Raw genomic sequence first — 15693 nt, 5'->3', positions numbered from 1 at the left:
TCTAAATAAATTCTAGACTGGAACCCAATTTACCAAAAAAGACTGAGAGGAAAACCACTGGACAGGTTGGACAGAGACTTATAAAAGATGTTGGATTCAACCATCAACAGGAAACTGAAGATTGGCATAAATGGAAGAATTTGGTGGGATCCTGTGTTGCATACTAATTGAAAGAGGCCACATCACCATGTGATTTGAGTTGGTGATGTTATTTCAGTGATTACAAAATTGTATCAAATGTACCAAAAACTAGCAACATGTCCCATCTCATCAATTTACATTGTTCCCCCTCTGACCTGAATGCATGCATTGATTCCATTGGGAAGAGTGTCAAAGTTGCTTTATACTCTATGGAGAAAAGCTGGTCCATGTCTGTTGTAACTGGATGGAGCTGATGTCCAAGTTGGTCCCATGCATGGTCTATTGGAGACAAATCTGGGGATCCTACTGATCACAGAAGTACCCCAACATCATGCTGAAAGTTCATAGATACCTATTCTGTTTGTGGATGAGCATGCCCTCTTGAAAAATGATGCCGTGATACTATCACATTAGAGATAACACATGAGGACAAGAGATGTCCTTAACTACCGTTGCACCATCAGAGTTTTTCAGTCGATACCATTTGTGAACTGAAATAATGACTACACACTATACTGTCAAGAGTAATACAGTTGCACCTCTCCAAAACATTGGAAGAATGGGACCTCTCCCCAGGTCACCACCATACTCTTCAATGTTGTTGATCAAAGATAGTTCAGAACTGTGATTCATTACTGAACACAATGTGACACCCCTCATCAGCAGTCTACTGCAAATGCAGCTGTTTGTGTTGTAGTGTTAATGGCAGCATACACATAGGATGGTAATTCCCTAGTGAGGCTTTTGTTAGTCTCTGATCAGTGGTGGGGATGGCACAGACTGCTGCAGGAAGTCCGTTACTTATTCTGGGATGGCAAGCACAGATGTGAAGGGATTAGCATGTTCTTGATGTACAGGGTAGTGATCCTCACTTGTGGTGTTTAGACATGGTACCGGAACCTTTATGATGAGTCTGATTGCCGTCACATTCCCATGCTCTCCAGCCAAGTCTACTCTCACATTCGAGTGTCCCATAAATCTGGTTATTGTACGATTCAACCAGTCAGCCAAATAGAGGACCACAATAAGTCTCCCTTCAAATTCTGTCAGATACTGATAACACTATCTCACATGATTACATGCCATCTCCATATTCTTCACAGTGATCACTTAACTTCTAATACAGTTCACACAGGCCTGATAACAACACTAAACATAAACAACCATAATGTTTGCTGATGGTCTTCTGCCTGTTACAGAGAACAGCGTACCCAGCAATTTACGTACCCACTAATAGTGAGGACATGTCCAAAGTTACATTGACATCTGACCATGTCTTCTGCCTCATTTCATGTCCAACTGAGAAAATGTAGATGAGATAGTCACATAGTTAACCTTTGTCTGTTCCTGTTACCCTTTGTAATTGCTCTGGCCTTTTAACTTGGGTACAACTTCAAAAATGCAATATTTGCAAATCGATTTCAGAGCACTGGGTAGGTCAAATTACTCAAATTTCATCACCTACAGAACTAAAAAGAAATTTAAGAATTTAACTTGAATTGTTGTTATCACTACTATTTCAATAATCTGTTATCATGCTGTATCTCTAATGAACTTAATTACACTTCAGTGAACATATGTCAATTAATGGCACAAAGTAATACAATAATGTATTTTCTGGCATGAGTATATAAAATGGTATGAAGAATGACAACCAAACTATAGAAGAAGTGATGAGAAACAAATAGATTTGTTTGTGGTTTTGTTTCAGCTATTGAAAACACACACACACACACACAGCCGTAGAGAACATAGCTGCTGTAAGCATGCTGTCCCCTTATGAACCTGTATAAACAATGTCACAGACACCTCCAGATCCTCTTCAATAGGAATTTTTTAAGAAAATCTGTAGAAGATTAAAATATCCGTTATGTAGTGGGAAGCATATAATCTTAACAATCATATTACACCATTATTTTTTCCTGAATTTTCACAGCTAGATATCAGACTTCAAAGAATTTTATCAGACAAGAAAGCGCAATTTGTAATTTTACATTAACAGAATCTAAACTGTTGATTTAACTGACAGGGATGACAAGAATTTTCTGAATTAACTATTATATTCACATATTAAATGTGTCATAAGCTTTAAAACGTAAAGTAAGCTTTGAAAAAAATGCAGTAAGCTTAGAAAAATATTGTTGTCCTCTTCAAGGTCGTCCAGCTTTGCTATGTTCTTGAGGCACTTATTCCAGTCCCAGATGAGACTCATCCACCTGTAATGGAGGAACTCCTTGAGAGTTTATTTATAGAAGCTCTGTATTGTTCACTTGGTGCAACCCTGCTATCTGAAGGAATGGAGCAATTTGATGATTATGTGAAGAAACAGTCAGGAATACTAACACTTGAAGATACAGAGCAGAAGAGGTCACCCACAAGTGAGTATTTTTTAAAATATATATATTTAAATTTCATAGTCTTATTTTTGGAAACAAAGAAGAAAAACAAATTATAGTGTCACCTTCCTTTACATTGACAAACAGCCAGCATGGATTCAGAAAATATCCTTCCTGTGAGACACAATTAACTCTTCATTGTCATGAAGTAATGAGTGCTACTGACAGGGGACATCAAATTTATTCCATAATTTTAGATTTCCAGAAGGCTTTCAATACTGCTCTTCACACATGCGTTCTAATTAAATTGCATGCCTATGCGGTATTATCTCAATTGTGCGACTGGATTTTTGATTTCCTGTCAGAAGGGTTACATTTCATTACAACCGATGGAAAGTCATCAACTAAAACTGAAGTAATATCTGCCGTCCCCCAAGGAAGTGTTATAGGCCACCTGTTGTTCCTGATCTACATAAATGATTTAGAAGACAATATGATCTGCCCTCTTAGATTGTTTGTAGATGATGCTGTCACTTACTGAACTTACAGTCATCGTATGAACAAAACAGCATAATGTAAAATAACATGAAACTGCTGGGGGCAATACAAGATCAGTAGTTCAACATTGTCCAAATCTTGAGGGATGCATCACAAGTACCAGTTCATATTATGGTGTATACTGAAGCCAGGATGCTTACATTGACCTAGATATAGACAAGTGTAGACATCACTGACGTTATTGGAGCTAGTTTTGAGTTGGCACATGCAGCTAGTGTTGTAGACTCATGCTAGAACCAACTGTGGAGCCTCTGGTGTCAATCCCCACACCCATGGCTAGTGAGCCTTAGCTCAGCAGATTAAGTAATATCTGTGGTCTGCCAGCATGTCCAGTTCCATGTGTGGCTCACACAGCTTATGGATCAGGAGTGAGGCAGATGACAAAAGGTAGTGGTAACTGCGGGTTTTCCAAATAATTACTCGTAAAAGCAAATATAAGTAGTAACTGTGCCCACTCTCTACCAATAAATCAAATGAAAAGAAATCTTAATACAGTAAGTGTCACAATAAAAATTACTCTCTTTTGTATACTTTACAGTGATTTTCACATTTTACAAATGATGTAAAAAATGTTACTTAATGTAGAGTTATTTATTTCTGTAAAGTATATAATGATTAATTATGCATACCATGGCTATAAATGTAGTATCAAGTAAAGTACCACAGGGAACAGCTTTTATTGGAGTAACTGTCAACGGAAAACTTAATCCCTCCCCCCTGTCAAGCCACCTATGGCTTTAAAATGGCATGGGTTTACCATTTAAGTATGCAACAACAACTCAGCTGTTGCCACCAGGAGATGGCTGAAGCTGGCATTACATACTGGTCAATTTGCATCTAGGGAGGGGGGGGGGGCTCATTCACAGGTGAGTGGGGAAAGGAATGAAGTTTTGTTAGTGGTGGGCATGATAAGACAATAAGTGAAACATTACTAAATGCCTTCTCTGAAAACTAAGTAGAGCAGATGGTTATAAATCCCACTCATGATGAAAATATATTAGATATAATGGCAACAGATAGGCCTGACCTCTTTGAGAAAGTCCATATCGAAAGTGGTATCAGTTACCATGAGAAAGTTGTGGCAGCAATGATTATTAAAAGTTCAAAGCACAACAAAAGCAACCAGAAAGATATATATGTTCAGTAAACTAGATAAAAAAATCGGTAGTGTCATATCTCAGTGAGGAACTTGAAACTTTTAGCACAGGGTAGGAGCATGTGGAGGAACTGTTGTTCAAGTTTAAAAGACTAGATGACCATGCTCTGGAGAGATATGTGCCCCGTAGAACAGTTCATAATGGGAGGAAACCTCCATAGTAAATAGTCACTCTAAAGAAACTTCTAAAGAAGAGAGATTATTGCATGGTAGGTTTAAAAAAAGTGTAGGGCTACAGATAGAGAGATACTGAATGAAAAACATTCGGCTGTCAAGAGTGATGTGTGGTGACTTCAATGACTACCATAGCAGAATACTGTCAAATAATATTTAACAAGATTCACTGAAATTCTGGTCATATGTAAAGGCTGTTAGTGGCACGAAAGCTAGTGTTCAGTCCCTAGCAAATGAGGCAAGAACTGAAATTAAGGGTAAAAAGCTGAAATGTTTAACTCCATTTTCAGATGTTCCTTTACAAAGAACAACCCAGAATAACTGCCCAAATTCAGTCCTCATAACACTGAAAAGATGAGTGAAATAAGTATTAGTGTCAGTGGTGTTGAGAAATAGATGAAATAATTAAAATTTAATGAAGCTCCAGGACCCGATGGAATCACTATCAAAGTATATGCTGAATTTGGGACTGTGTTAGCCCCTCTCACAACTATAATCCATCATAGATCACTCAAACAAAAAATTTTGCACAGTTCTTGGTCTACAAGAAGGGTAGTAGAATTGATCCACAAAACTACCGTCTAATATCCTTGACATCGATTTGTTGTAGAATCTTAGAATGTATTTTGAGCTCAAACATAATTAAGTATCTTGAACAGAATGATCTCTACTATACCTACCAGCATGGATTCCAAAAATATCGATCATGTGAAACCTAACTTGCACTTTTCTCGTATGATAAATGGAAACCCTTGGAGCAAGGCAGTATTTCTTGATTTCCAAAAAGCATTTGACTTATCAGCATGTCTATGCTTGTTGCCTAAAGTATGATCATGCAGGGCATCAAGTGGAATTCGTGACTGGACTGAGGACTTTTTGGTAGGGAGGACCCAGCATGTTACCTTGGACAGAGTGTCATCATCGGATGTAGAAGTAACTTCAGGTGTGCCCCAGGGAAGCATGTTGTAACTCTTGCTGGTCATGTTGTATATCAATGACTTTGCAGACAACACTAATAGTAACCTCAGACTTTTTGCAGATGATGTAGTTATCTATGATGAAGTACTGTCTGAAAGAATCTGCATAAACTTTCAGCCAGATTATGATAAGATTTCAAAGTGGTGCCAAGAACAGCAACTTGCTTTAAATGTTCAGAAATGTAAAATTGTATGCTTCACAAAACAAAACGTTTAGTATCCTATGACTATTGTATCAATGAGTCACTGCTGAAATTGGTCAACTCATTCAATACCTGGGCATAACACTTTGTAGGGATATGAAATGGAATGATCACATAGGCTCATCTGTGGGTAAAGCAGGTCGTAGACTTCAGTTGATTGGTAGATACTGGGAAAATGCAATCAGTCCTCAAAGGAGATTGCTTACAGATCACTTGTTTGAACATTTCTAGAATATTGCTCAAGTGTGTGAGACCCATACCAAATAGGACTAACAGGGGATATTGAATGTATATGGGGAAGGGCAGCACAAATAGTCACCGGTTCGTTTCATCCATGGCAGAGTGTCACAGAGGTACCGAAAGAACTGAACAGGAAGACTCTTGAAGATAGATGTAAGCTATCCTGAGAAAGTCTACTAACAAAGTTTCAGAACTGGCTTTAAATGAAAACTCTAAGAATATACTACAACCTCCTATGTATCACTCACATAGGGAACATGAGGATAAGATTAGAGTAATTATAGCATGGACAGAGGCATTCAAACAATCATTCTTCCCATGTTCCTTACATGGATGGAATGGGAAGAAACCCTAATAACTGGTACAATGGGATATACCCTCTGCCACGCACCTCCTGGTGGTTTGTAGAGTATAAATGGAGATGTAAGAGTAGAACAGGTTCCAAGTCCATGGGCTCAGCATGGAGATGTATAGGAGCAACCACTGCTGAAACCTTATTCTGCAAGTGAAAGTAGTATGTCTGAGGGAGCAAAGGGGCGGAAGTGATTGTGCATGCTGCCACAATTGGTAGCTTGCTACAAGGAAAATGCCACAGGCAGCCCTATCTCCCAGATGGCACAGAGACAGTAGTATTCTAGGTCCAACTAGTCATGGACACAACTGATTTGATGATGGGTCAGCTACTCCCACCTGACATCCACCACAAACAAATGCTGATCTATGTGGCCTCCCATGACTCCCAGCAACCAACCCTGCTGCTGACCAAAAGACCAAGACCAAACAGCAGCCGTGTGAAGAAAACACAGTGCACTCAATTCAAGGTGCAAAAAATCTAAGAGGCCCTGCAGCTGGTGCCCATGCAAATGTTTGGCAGGACTGCACCTGTTAAATTGTGTCAGTCGGGTGTGCCTAGAAAGCCAAACAGCACATAGCCATGGAATGAGGCAGGCAAGGACTTTTTCATTTTGCTCTTGCAAGTTCCCATTAATTTATCCACCTCTGAGTTAGAAGACAGATGAAATGGGGTGATAGTCAAATGCTGGATACAATTGCAAATGCAAAAGGTTTCCATCTCCTGCAATATAAGTTGGAAACCATTATCATGTAAGGGGATCCATATCTACATCTTTATTTACATGACTACTCATCAGTTCATACTTCAGTGCAAGTCAGAAGGTTCATTAAACTGCCTTCAGACTATTTCTCTACCATTCTACTCTCGAGCAGCACACAGAAATAATGAGCACTTAAATCTTTCTATGCAAGCTCTCTTTTCTCTTATTTTCTTATGATGATCATTTTTCCCTGTGCTGGCAGGCACCAGCAAAATATTTTCGCAGGTAGAGGAGAATCATTTATGTATTATATCTGTGACTCTCTCTTCCCTATTTCATGGTAACACAAAATGAGCTGTTTTTATTTGTTTTTGATATCCAGGGGGAATCCTCAATAGCAAAAACTAATGACAATACACAGATAGTTGGCTGTTGACAGTTTGGCTACATATATGGGAAATTGGGCACCATATCCACCAAAAGTGAGCACAAGCTTCCCAAAAAGGGCACCTGAAGTTGATGCACATTGTCCCAAGGATGTTCCAGGGGTGGCCAATGAAAAAACTGACGTGACAGCAGAGCCTGGTTGTCTGCTCAGGCCATGCAAGCCCACACGTGGCGTTATGCCAGAGCCTTCATATGAGACATATCCCTGTGTGACACATACAGCAGCAGCTGGAGTATGCAAGGATGCAACACTGGAGGCCCACCTACCCAACACTTTTGCTCCTCTGTGGCAAAGATGAGGACCCCTGGACAATGTGGAGTTAAATCTCATAGTAGGAAAAATATATGCCACTCCAAATCCACTCCAAAAGGAGCACTCTGGGCCATCCAATCTTGACTGTGGAGATGATTTTCCAGAAAAGTGGATCATAACCATGGCAGCCATGGCCTCCCATACTGTGAAAGGAAAACCCAGCAGTGACTGTTGCAAGGTATTGTCCCATGCAAAAATAGAGAGCCCTACTGACTGAACCCTGAATCAGTTCCTGCTACCAGCTACAACAGTACAGTTGCATTAGTGTGCAGGTGATGGACCAGTAATGAATGTCATAACAATAATTACTGAGAAAGAGTGATCAGCTCTCTGTAATCAGTGGACAGTCTTATCCAGTAGCCTAGAATGTGGGCAGAATAATGAAATTTGTGGCTAATGTTCAGTGATGATCTGGATCTTCACTCTTACAAAAAAAAAAAAAAAAAAAAAAAAAAAAAAAAAAAAAAAAAAAATAGTATTGAAAATAATAGCCAGCACTTCCTCTTATACCTGTGAATAGATAATTTGCACTATTTAAAGTGTCTTCAGTGTGCAAGAGGTGTCTACTTGGTGCTATCTGGGTTCTGGTGCAACAGGAAGGCACCACCACTACACTGGGATTTGTCAGTGGCCAGGATTAATAACTTATGTGGTGTAAAAGAAGCCAGCAGAGACTGGAGCACAAACACTGCTTGAAGTACTGAAAAACCTTGACAGTCTGCAGATCACATGAATTTGATGACATTTTGGTGAAGCCAGTTAAGAGGATGGCAGATGTGTATGGCATGGGGAATAAACTTAGCATAATATGAAATGTTGCCCAAAAAGACTGGGACACCTTCAAGTTCTTGGGCACTGCCAGGCTGATGTTGTCTTTGACATGCTCACTGTAGGGATGAGGCCATCTTTGCTAAGCACATGTACCAAAAAAATGCACCTTCCAAATTTTGTAACTGCTCCTCATGCATGGAGCACATGACCCAGATGTCACCAAGGTAGTTGACACTCCAATGGACATCCTTAATCAAATGCTCCAAATATCATTGATAAATTCCTGGGGCAATCAAATTTCCAAAGGACAAATAATTAAACCAGTAAAGATCAAGGAGAGTATTGAGTACTAAGAAACATGAGAAGCAGTGTCCAGTAACAACTGAAGTTATGGGCCATTAAAGTTGATACAGGAAAAATACTAGCCCCCTGACAACTTCTCCAACAGCTCCTTCAGATTCTGAATGGAATATGCGTCCATGACACATTTTGTGATGCCTGTCTGATTAAAATTGCTTGGCAAGGGGAATGGGGTGGGGAATGCGGTGCTGACAGATGGAGGCCTTAGATGGAGATGGAGGCCTGACCAAAGATATTCTCAGATAGTGTCTGCACAACCTTAGCAATAAACATCCAGATCTCGAAAGGAGACCAACTGGGACACTAAAGGGACTTTATCAATAAACTGTAAGCTAAAAGCAGAAAAGGCACCTAACACAAAAATATTTTTCATCAACAGTGAATTTACCACTAACAATGTAAGTTGCCATTCTGTGTTCTTATAATGTGCTGATTGGATTGGCTGTTTACTATAAGAGACTACTTGACACAGTGGATTTTGCAATGCAGGTCAGCCCAAGATCCTGTATGTTTCTAAGTTATTTAGGCTGAACATTGCCCCTATGTCTACCTGAAACTCAGTGATCAACCATCCACAACCGACATTAGCAGAATACACTGGGGCAATGCATATGGAGCATTAGAGACAACCTCTGAGTCCAGGGAAAACATTCAGAGGGCCCCTGGCAACTGTCCTGCAGCTGACTGTCAAACTGATGCCAAATTGCCCAGATGCACCAAATTATAATCATGGCAGGACGACTGAACTTGCCTACTGAGCAGAAACAGATGTAGGAGGAGAGCAACACCAAGAGATTGAAAAATGTCATGAGCAGGGATCATGAGTTTTCGACTTACTTGTGCCTGCAGAGTTCACTGAAGGTGAAAACAGGCAGTGTTGTGACATCACTGCACTTGTGAATCATCAAAGGCAAGGTTGCAACTCTGCAGAACAGTGGGGACTCCATGTATCTGACTTTGGCAGCTGCCAGTTGTTGGAAAGTATCTTCCATGCTGCTGCTGCTGCTGCTGCTGCTGCTACTGCTGTAAGTTCATGTGATTCAGCAATATGGGCAAATTCAGTTAAAGAAGGGTTGGACAAGGCAAATGTACAAATTTGGACCTAGAGGTTGGGTGCTAATCAGAGGATCACATCCCTTAGCGAGTCCACATACGAGGTTGCACATTGGAAACATACTAACTGACATGTGCTCCAGAGACCTTGCAGGCTGGCAATACAGGCTGCACATGACTGCCTCTGCCTCTTGTAGTGCTGATTAAACTGCAACTGTGCCATTTCCACATGGGTTTGATGTCCAAAATACTCTGTGAGAAACTGATAGAGTCCCTCAAAGTGAAGTTTCTTGGGCTTGGTACAGGGCTTCAAATTTTGCAGGGTTTCATACTACCACACACTGTTGGATAAAATTAAGGTCTTCTTATCAGGTAGATCAACAATCAGCCTTACTTGGCAGTGCAGCAAATCAACACTGCGAAAAACAATAAAATAAATAAAATAAAAGACTCGCATGTGAAAGAACATCCTCCATCACCAGTCTTGTATTTGCACCAGTGTGATGACACTGCACAACTATACCTGTTGGCACAAATGTCACTACTCTATTGAAGAGTGTATGCTTGGCATGGAAGCTGAGGAGCTGTATCCCAGAAGAGGAAACAAACACCTTATGGATAAGCAGAGAGTCTGACCACCATGTCGTCGTGTGAGGATCAGAGGAACGTAACTCCATTTTAGCTACTTTACAGGAGGTTAAAAAAACCATATTTTAAGAAGTACATTTCGTTTTTCAGTAACTAATACAAACTTTATTGAAAAATTTCTACATTACACAAAAATACACTTAAAAATCTGTCAGATGATAATATATTTATAAAATTGGTTCTTACTGGACTACCACTATTAATTTTTAATATGGTGCTAAAGAGATACGTCTTTATGATCCTAAGTGAATAAATCTACTTAGAGGTTTTACACTTTGGAGACTCGCATTTGGTTTGCCAAAATATAACTTACAAAGGTAATTTACTCATTAAAAACAATTAGGGTACAGTAAAAGTAAAAACATATGAGCAGAATTCTTACCTACATCACCAATGAATGTTCACTTTCTAGCTAACTTCATCACAACTGTTGCCACCACAGTATGAATCTCCAGCTATTTCTTCTTGAAGTCTCTTGTAAAATGTGTGGTACTGTTCCCTGATAATGCCACTGCGGCATAGATCCAGGAGGTCTTTTACCTTCTCTTCCTGAAGTTTTAGTGCTCCATGGAATTTCAGTTCCAACTGGAAGATTGTACAGGAATTTCGGGATTTTCTGGAAACTGGCAAACTTCTGAATGATTGATTATGGAAATGCTTGAAAAAGATGTAATTAACATAACTTTTTAGATATTGAAGTTGTGTCACTTTAAGCCATTGTACTTGATTTCCTTCACTGTCAGTTTTAGTATTCTTAAACTTTTCCAACTGCAAAGCACCGAAATCCAAAAAGTCCTTCTGGTCCATTTCAGTGACTTCATACAGTCTTTGTTTTGTAGCAGTTTGAACAACAGTGTATCACCCCGAGGGGTCATAAATATTAACATTTTTTGCAGCCCTCTCTATACGGGCATGGACTGAATCACACTCCATTAAAGAGTGGCCAGGCTCAAAGAAGCACTGCTGTATCACAGGGATGTTCAATGTTTGGACTGCATGAAGGAACATGGTACTCATGTTGACATTTTGGTTCTGTCCACCACAAGTGTCGGAGAACAAATCAACTGGATGGCCATCTGCAATCTTCTGGAGTTCTTGAAATACACATGATGCTACTTCAATTGAGCCGTGTTTAGCCACACCTTCATGCCACATGTAATTTCTAGCTTTCCTGGTAACAGTATTGTATACTGTGAGGTTATAATACTGCGTCTTCTTTTGTAAAACATGGCTTTAGCTGCTATGTGTGGACAGTATCTCACGGCTTCTAGGCCAAACTCCAGTAAATGACATTCTCCGGCTTTGGCCCACTCCTTCAATTCATTTTTTTAGTATCCTAGCAGCCTCCTCTCTCTTTAGGTGTTCTGAGTGCTGGTCTTTCTCTGCCTCTTGATTTTCTTCAGAGAGATTTTGAAAGCAATAGCAGTGGTCACATACATCTTTTCTTGGTACATGAAAGCCTAAGTTAAACTCTGTATTGAATATTTCTCTGTAAAGCCAATATTTTTCAGCAGTAACCTGTTCCTCTTCGCAATGTTTCTTATATAGTTCGTGCATATTGAAATCTCCTGGTAAGAACTGTCACACAGTGCTCTGTCAGCAGTAATGCGATGGAATGGTAGGAAATGATTTTATATGGTTCCTTATTCTCTCCTTTGCCTCATCGGATCTCCTTATACCTGGACGATGACGACCCCTCTTGTCAGCAGACATAATCATGTTGCTGCTGTCCCTTTTCTTCTGTATATATCGCACAAATGTTTCTGATATATTAAAAATGCTAAGGAAAAACCCTAGACACACTTGAACTTCACTACCATTTATCAGGAGAACATACTTCTTTGTGACATATCTTCAAGACCGCGCACCTGCAGAACGTGACCATGCTTTAGGTACCACCTTAATAAGTGGAGCTAAATACTGCCGTTGCTTTTCTAAATCTTTCATCATCCAGAATCCTTGGAACATCTGTCTCCCTTCAGTCTCACTGATGTTCTCGCTACACTTTCTCGGGCATTTGGAACAATCCTTGTACTTAAATGTTCTGGCTGGTACTTCTTTATTAGCAGTTGATTTGTACGCCTTTCCTGACTGCCTACTCATTTTTCTTATGTTCTTTTTCCACTTGTCAGTGTTCTTACTTCTGCTTCTGGTTTTATTTTCCTTGCCAACTCCATTTCCTCTGTCAGATTGTGCATGTTCTTGATCATTAGACTCAACGGTCACTAGATTAACTTCTTCCTGTTGCATGTTCATTAACATCACAAAACCTTTGCCCACACAAATTGAAGAATCAGGACTGAATAGCTGATTTGTCGGTGAACGTGGATTTCCATATTGTATCTCCTTTGTGACATTGCCTGGAAAGGAGAAAATTATATTACTCATGTTAGTGCCTTATCTAGCATAGTATACCACATTAATCAACTATGAATCTTACAGTCCCATTGTATTTTAAAAATTATGACGTGCGATAATTATGATAAAAAGTACCACTTCACCCAAAGATAATAAATGTGGCCCTAGCTCTATTGAAGTGCACATGTGTTATTATTTTAGTAACATCGCAGTCAGGACAAGAAATAAATCAGAATGTAATTAAGGACCACTAAGAAAATGCATACACACAACCATATTCAAACTATAGTCCCAGTATATGTATTTTGTTTGTCAAATAATTTGTGACTAAGAAATTAGTATTTGAAGTGTTAAACAAGACCCATGGATTATTTGGCTTACCGAGGTTTTCTAAAAATAGCTGCAGTTTCTGTTGAACTGCAGCTCTCCTTTTCTTTGGCCTCGGAGATGGTGATTGTGATGATGATGATGATGAAGAAGAATCCATGTTGTTTTTGGGTATGTAATCATCTGATGAACCCGAATTAAGCACTTTGAAGTCATTGCAATCTTCTTCAGTTTTAACTCTTGCAGTCGTTTCACTTCTTTTCTTCTGCTTCTGTAATTTCTACAATACGGTATATAAACAATGAATGGGAATCAAGTCAATCAAACTAACGATCTGTATCTCCATGGATGATTATCTCATAGATAAAATTAATAATAATTCATCTTACCTTCATCGGATGTAGAATTACTTTCACTGCGGTAATTTTGCATCACTAGCTCAACCATTCTCCTTCCTCGTGAAGTCATTTTTTATCTAACAGAGAGTGCACACTAACAACAACCTCTTCACAGTGAATACCACACAAAACTAAACAAAATTTGATGTGATAATGACAGCAACGTGACTGCGTTGACAATGCTTACAAAGGGCACTCATTGTTTAGTATTTCTCCACTTCTTGATTCTTGCAAGGGAAATACAACAGCTTGAAACCTCGCATGTAAAGTGTTTTGAGAACTGATGAAAAGACGAATGATTCACTAAGGAGGCATGATGCGAAGTTTCTACTTGGCGTCGCAAGCTTAGTTATTATCTGCTAGACAACATATAATACTCTTTCAGCACACAGGAAAATAGTGCACAAATACAGCAAAATTGTATTATACAAAACAAGCAGATAGTGGTATCTGCTGAATAAAAACGTATTTCCAAATTTACTTCATGAAGTAAGCAGTCAGAAGAACGTAAGTGCCCATACGTTTTGCTGATGTGAAAATAGAGATGCACTGACTCGAGACAGAAGAACGTAAGAGCCAATACGTTTATCTGTCTCTAACTTAAGCTCACAACTTGGAGATAGGCAGCAGCTTATTCTCGCAACGAGAAGAGATAGAGATACACCGTTTTTACACAACAAGGACCTGAATACCATGAGGACATACATTAAAAAACGGAAAATTGCATTTTTGGAGATACGTTCTTCTGACTGTCACACGACGATGCACAGGTTGACATGGGGAGAAGTTGTGATGTTCGCCTACTTTATTTCTTCGTTTGTTGTCCCCGGTGTTGATGTAGTGCATTGCTACATTGGCTGAAAAATAGGGGTTTGAAGATCAACACTAACTACTTTCAATTTGATGTAGCCAACAGGTGCACATTTGCATTTCACAGTTCTTTATGTTCACTCTTCACAACACCCCAATAATATACAGTTACATGGCCAGTGCACTATTGTTTAACTTTTGATAAGCCTCATTAATAGTTTGCAGGTGAACATCCACATACTGCTACAATAGCTTACTGTTGAACATCTACAAGCACTAAAACCTAACCAAACAGTTCACAGTCTTACAAATAAATTTAATAGACACTGTCATTGTTTTTACACATGGCCTAATTTTGTTACACTTATTTCATTGTTTATTTGATGCATTGTTGTTGTTCTAACCAACACAGATTTCTGTGTTGGGACCGAAAATTGGGCCCTTATATATTATCACAATAATAGGCCACTGAAACTACACATTGTTTGATGTTTAATTTACAGAAATCACAATTAAAACTTAACACATTAAATTAACTGAATGCATAAAAAAATTTTTGTCTTTTCAACAGTTTCTTCTACTACAAGGGTTAGGTCATATTATTTGTTTAAATCATGAAATTAACAAATATAGTTACACAAACAATACTTTTGATGAAATTGGAAATTACTTCAGAATTAATTAAGAGCTGGCTTTGCTAACATGTTTTCAAATAGAGCCAAATAGATCCTATAAGAATACTATTAGTTGTTCCTCCAAACGTTTACAATTATTACAGGATTTATATTTGTTCATACATCAACAATAGAATTTAAGTTACAGAACAATCACTGATTTCACTCTAGAATGAAATTATTAACTAGGAATAATCAAAATAAATTAGAAAATCAATTACATATGTAAAACTAAGCACAAAATTAGATCTGGGGCTATATTCTTTAAAACTGAGGGCCAACCTTTCTCTTATATGAAAATGCAGATTATACTCATGTATGTTAATGATAATTAGTCAAAAATGAAAAAGTGAATTTTAAGGAGGCATATGGCAAAACAAGAGGGGAAGTAAAAAGATCCCAGCTTGCTGTGTCACATCATCCCCTCATTGGATTGATCAGATATTGGATTGACCAGTTAGATGTTGAATCACATTCGGGAGGACGACGGTTCAATCCCATCTCCAGCCATCCTGATTTAGGTTTTCCGGGATTTCCCTAAATCGTTTCAGGCAAATGCCGGGATGGTTCCTTTGAAAGGGCACGGCCGATTTCCTTCCCAATCCTTCCCTAACCCGAGCTTGCGCTCCGTCTCTAATGACCTCGTTGTCGATGGGACGTTAAACACTAATCACCACCACCACTAGATGTTGAA

The 15693-nt window shown here is 39.0% G+C and overlaps 1 protein-coding gene across 1 annotated transcript in view; it reads left to right on the top strand.

Annotated features, from left to right (window-relative positions):
* LOC126263364 (dynein axonemal heavy chain 10) overlaps positions 1–15693 on the top strand; it is a 1742213-nt gene that overhangs the window by 1126932 nt on the left and 599588 nt on the right. The window contains exon 42 of the mRNA XM_049960456.1: positions 2297–2519. Coding sequence (XP_049816413.1) covers positions 2297–2519 — 223 coding nt within the window. The remainder of the gene's footprint in view (positions 1–2296; positions 2520–15693) is intronic.

This window comes from Schistocerca nitens, chromosome 6, assembly GCF_023898315.1.
Source record: "Schistocerca nitens isolate TAMUIC-IGC-003100 chromosome 6, iqSchNite1.1, whole genome shotgun sequence".
Classification (NCBI taxonomy): Eukaryota; Metazoa; Arthropoda; class Insecta; order Orthoptera; family Acrididae; genus Schistocerca; species Schistocerca nitens.
Note: the sequence above shows the minus strand (reverse complement) of the source record. Positions and strands in the feature narration are given on the sequence as shown.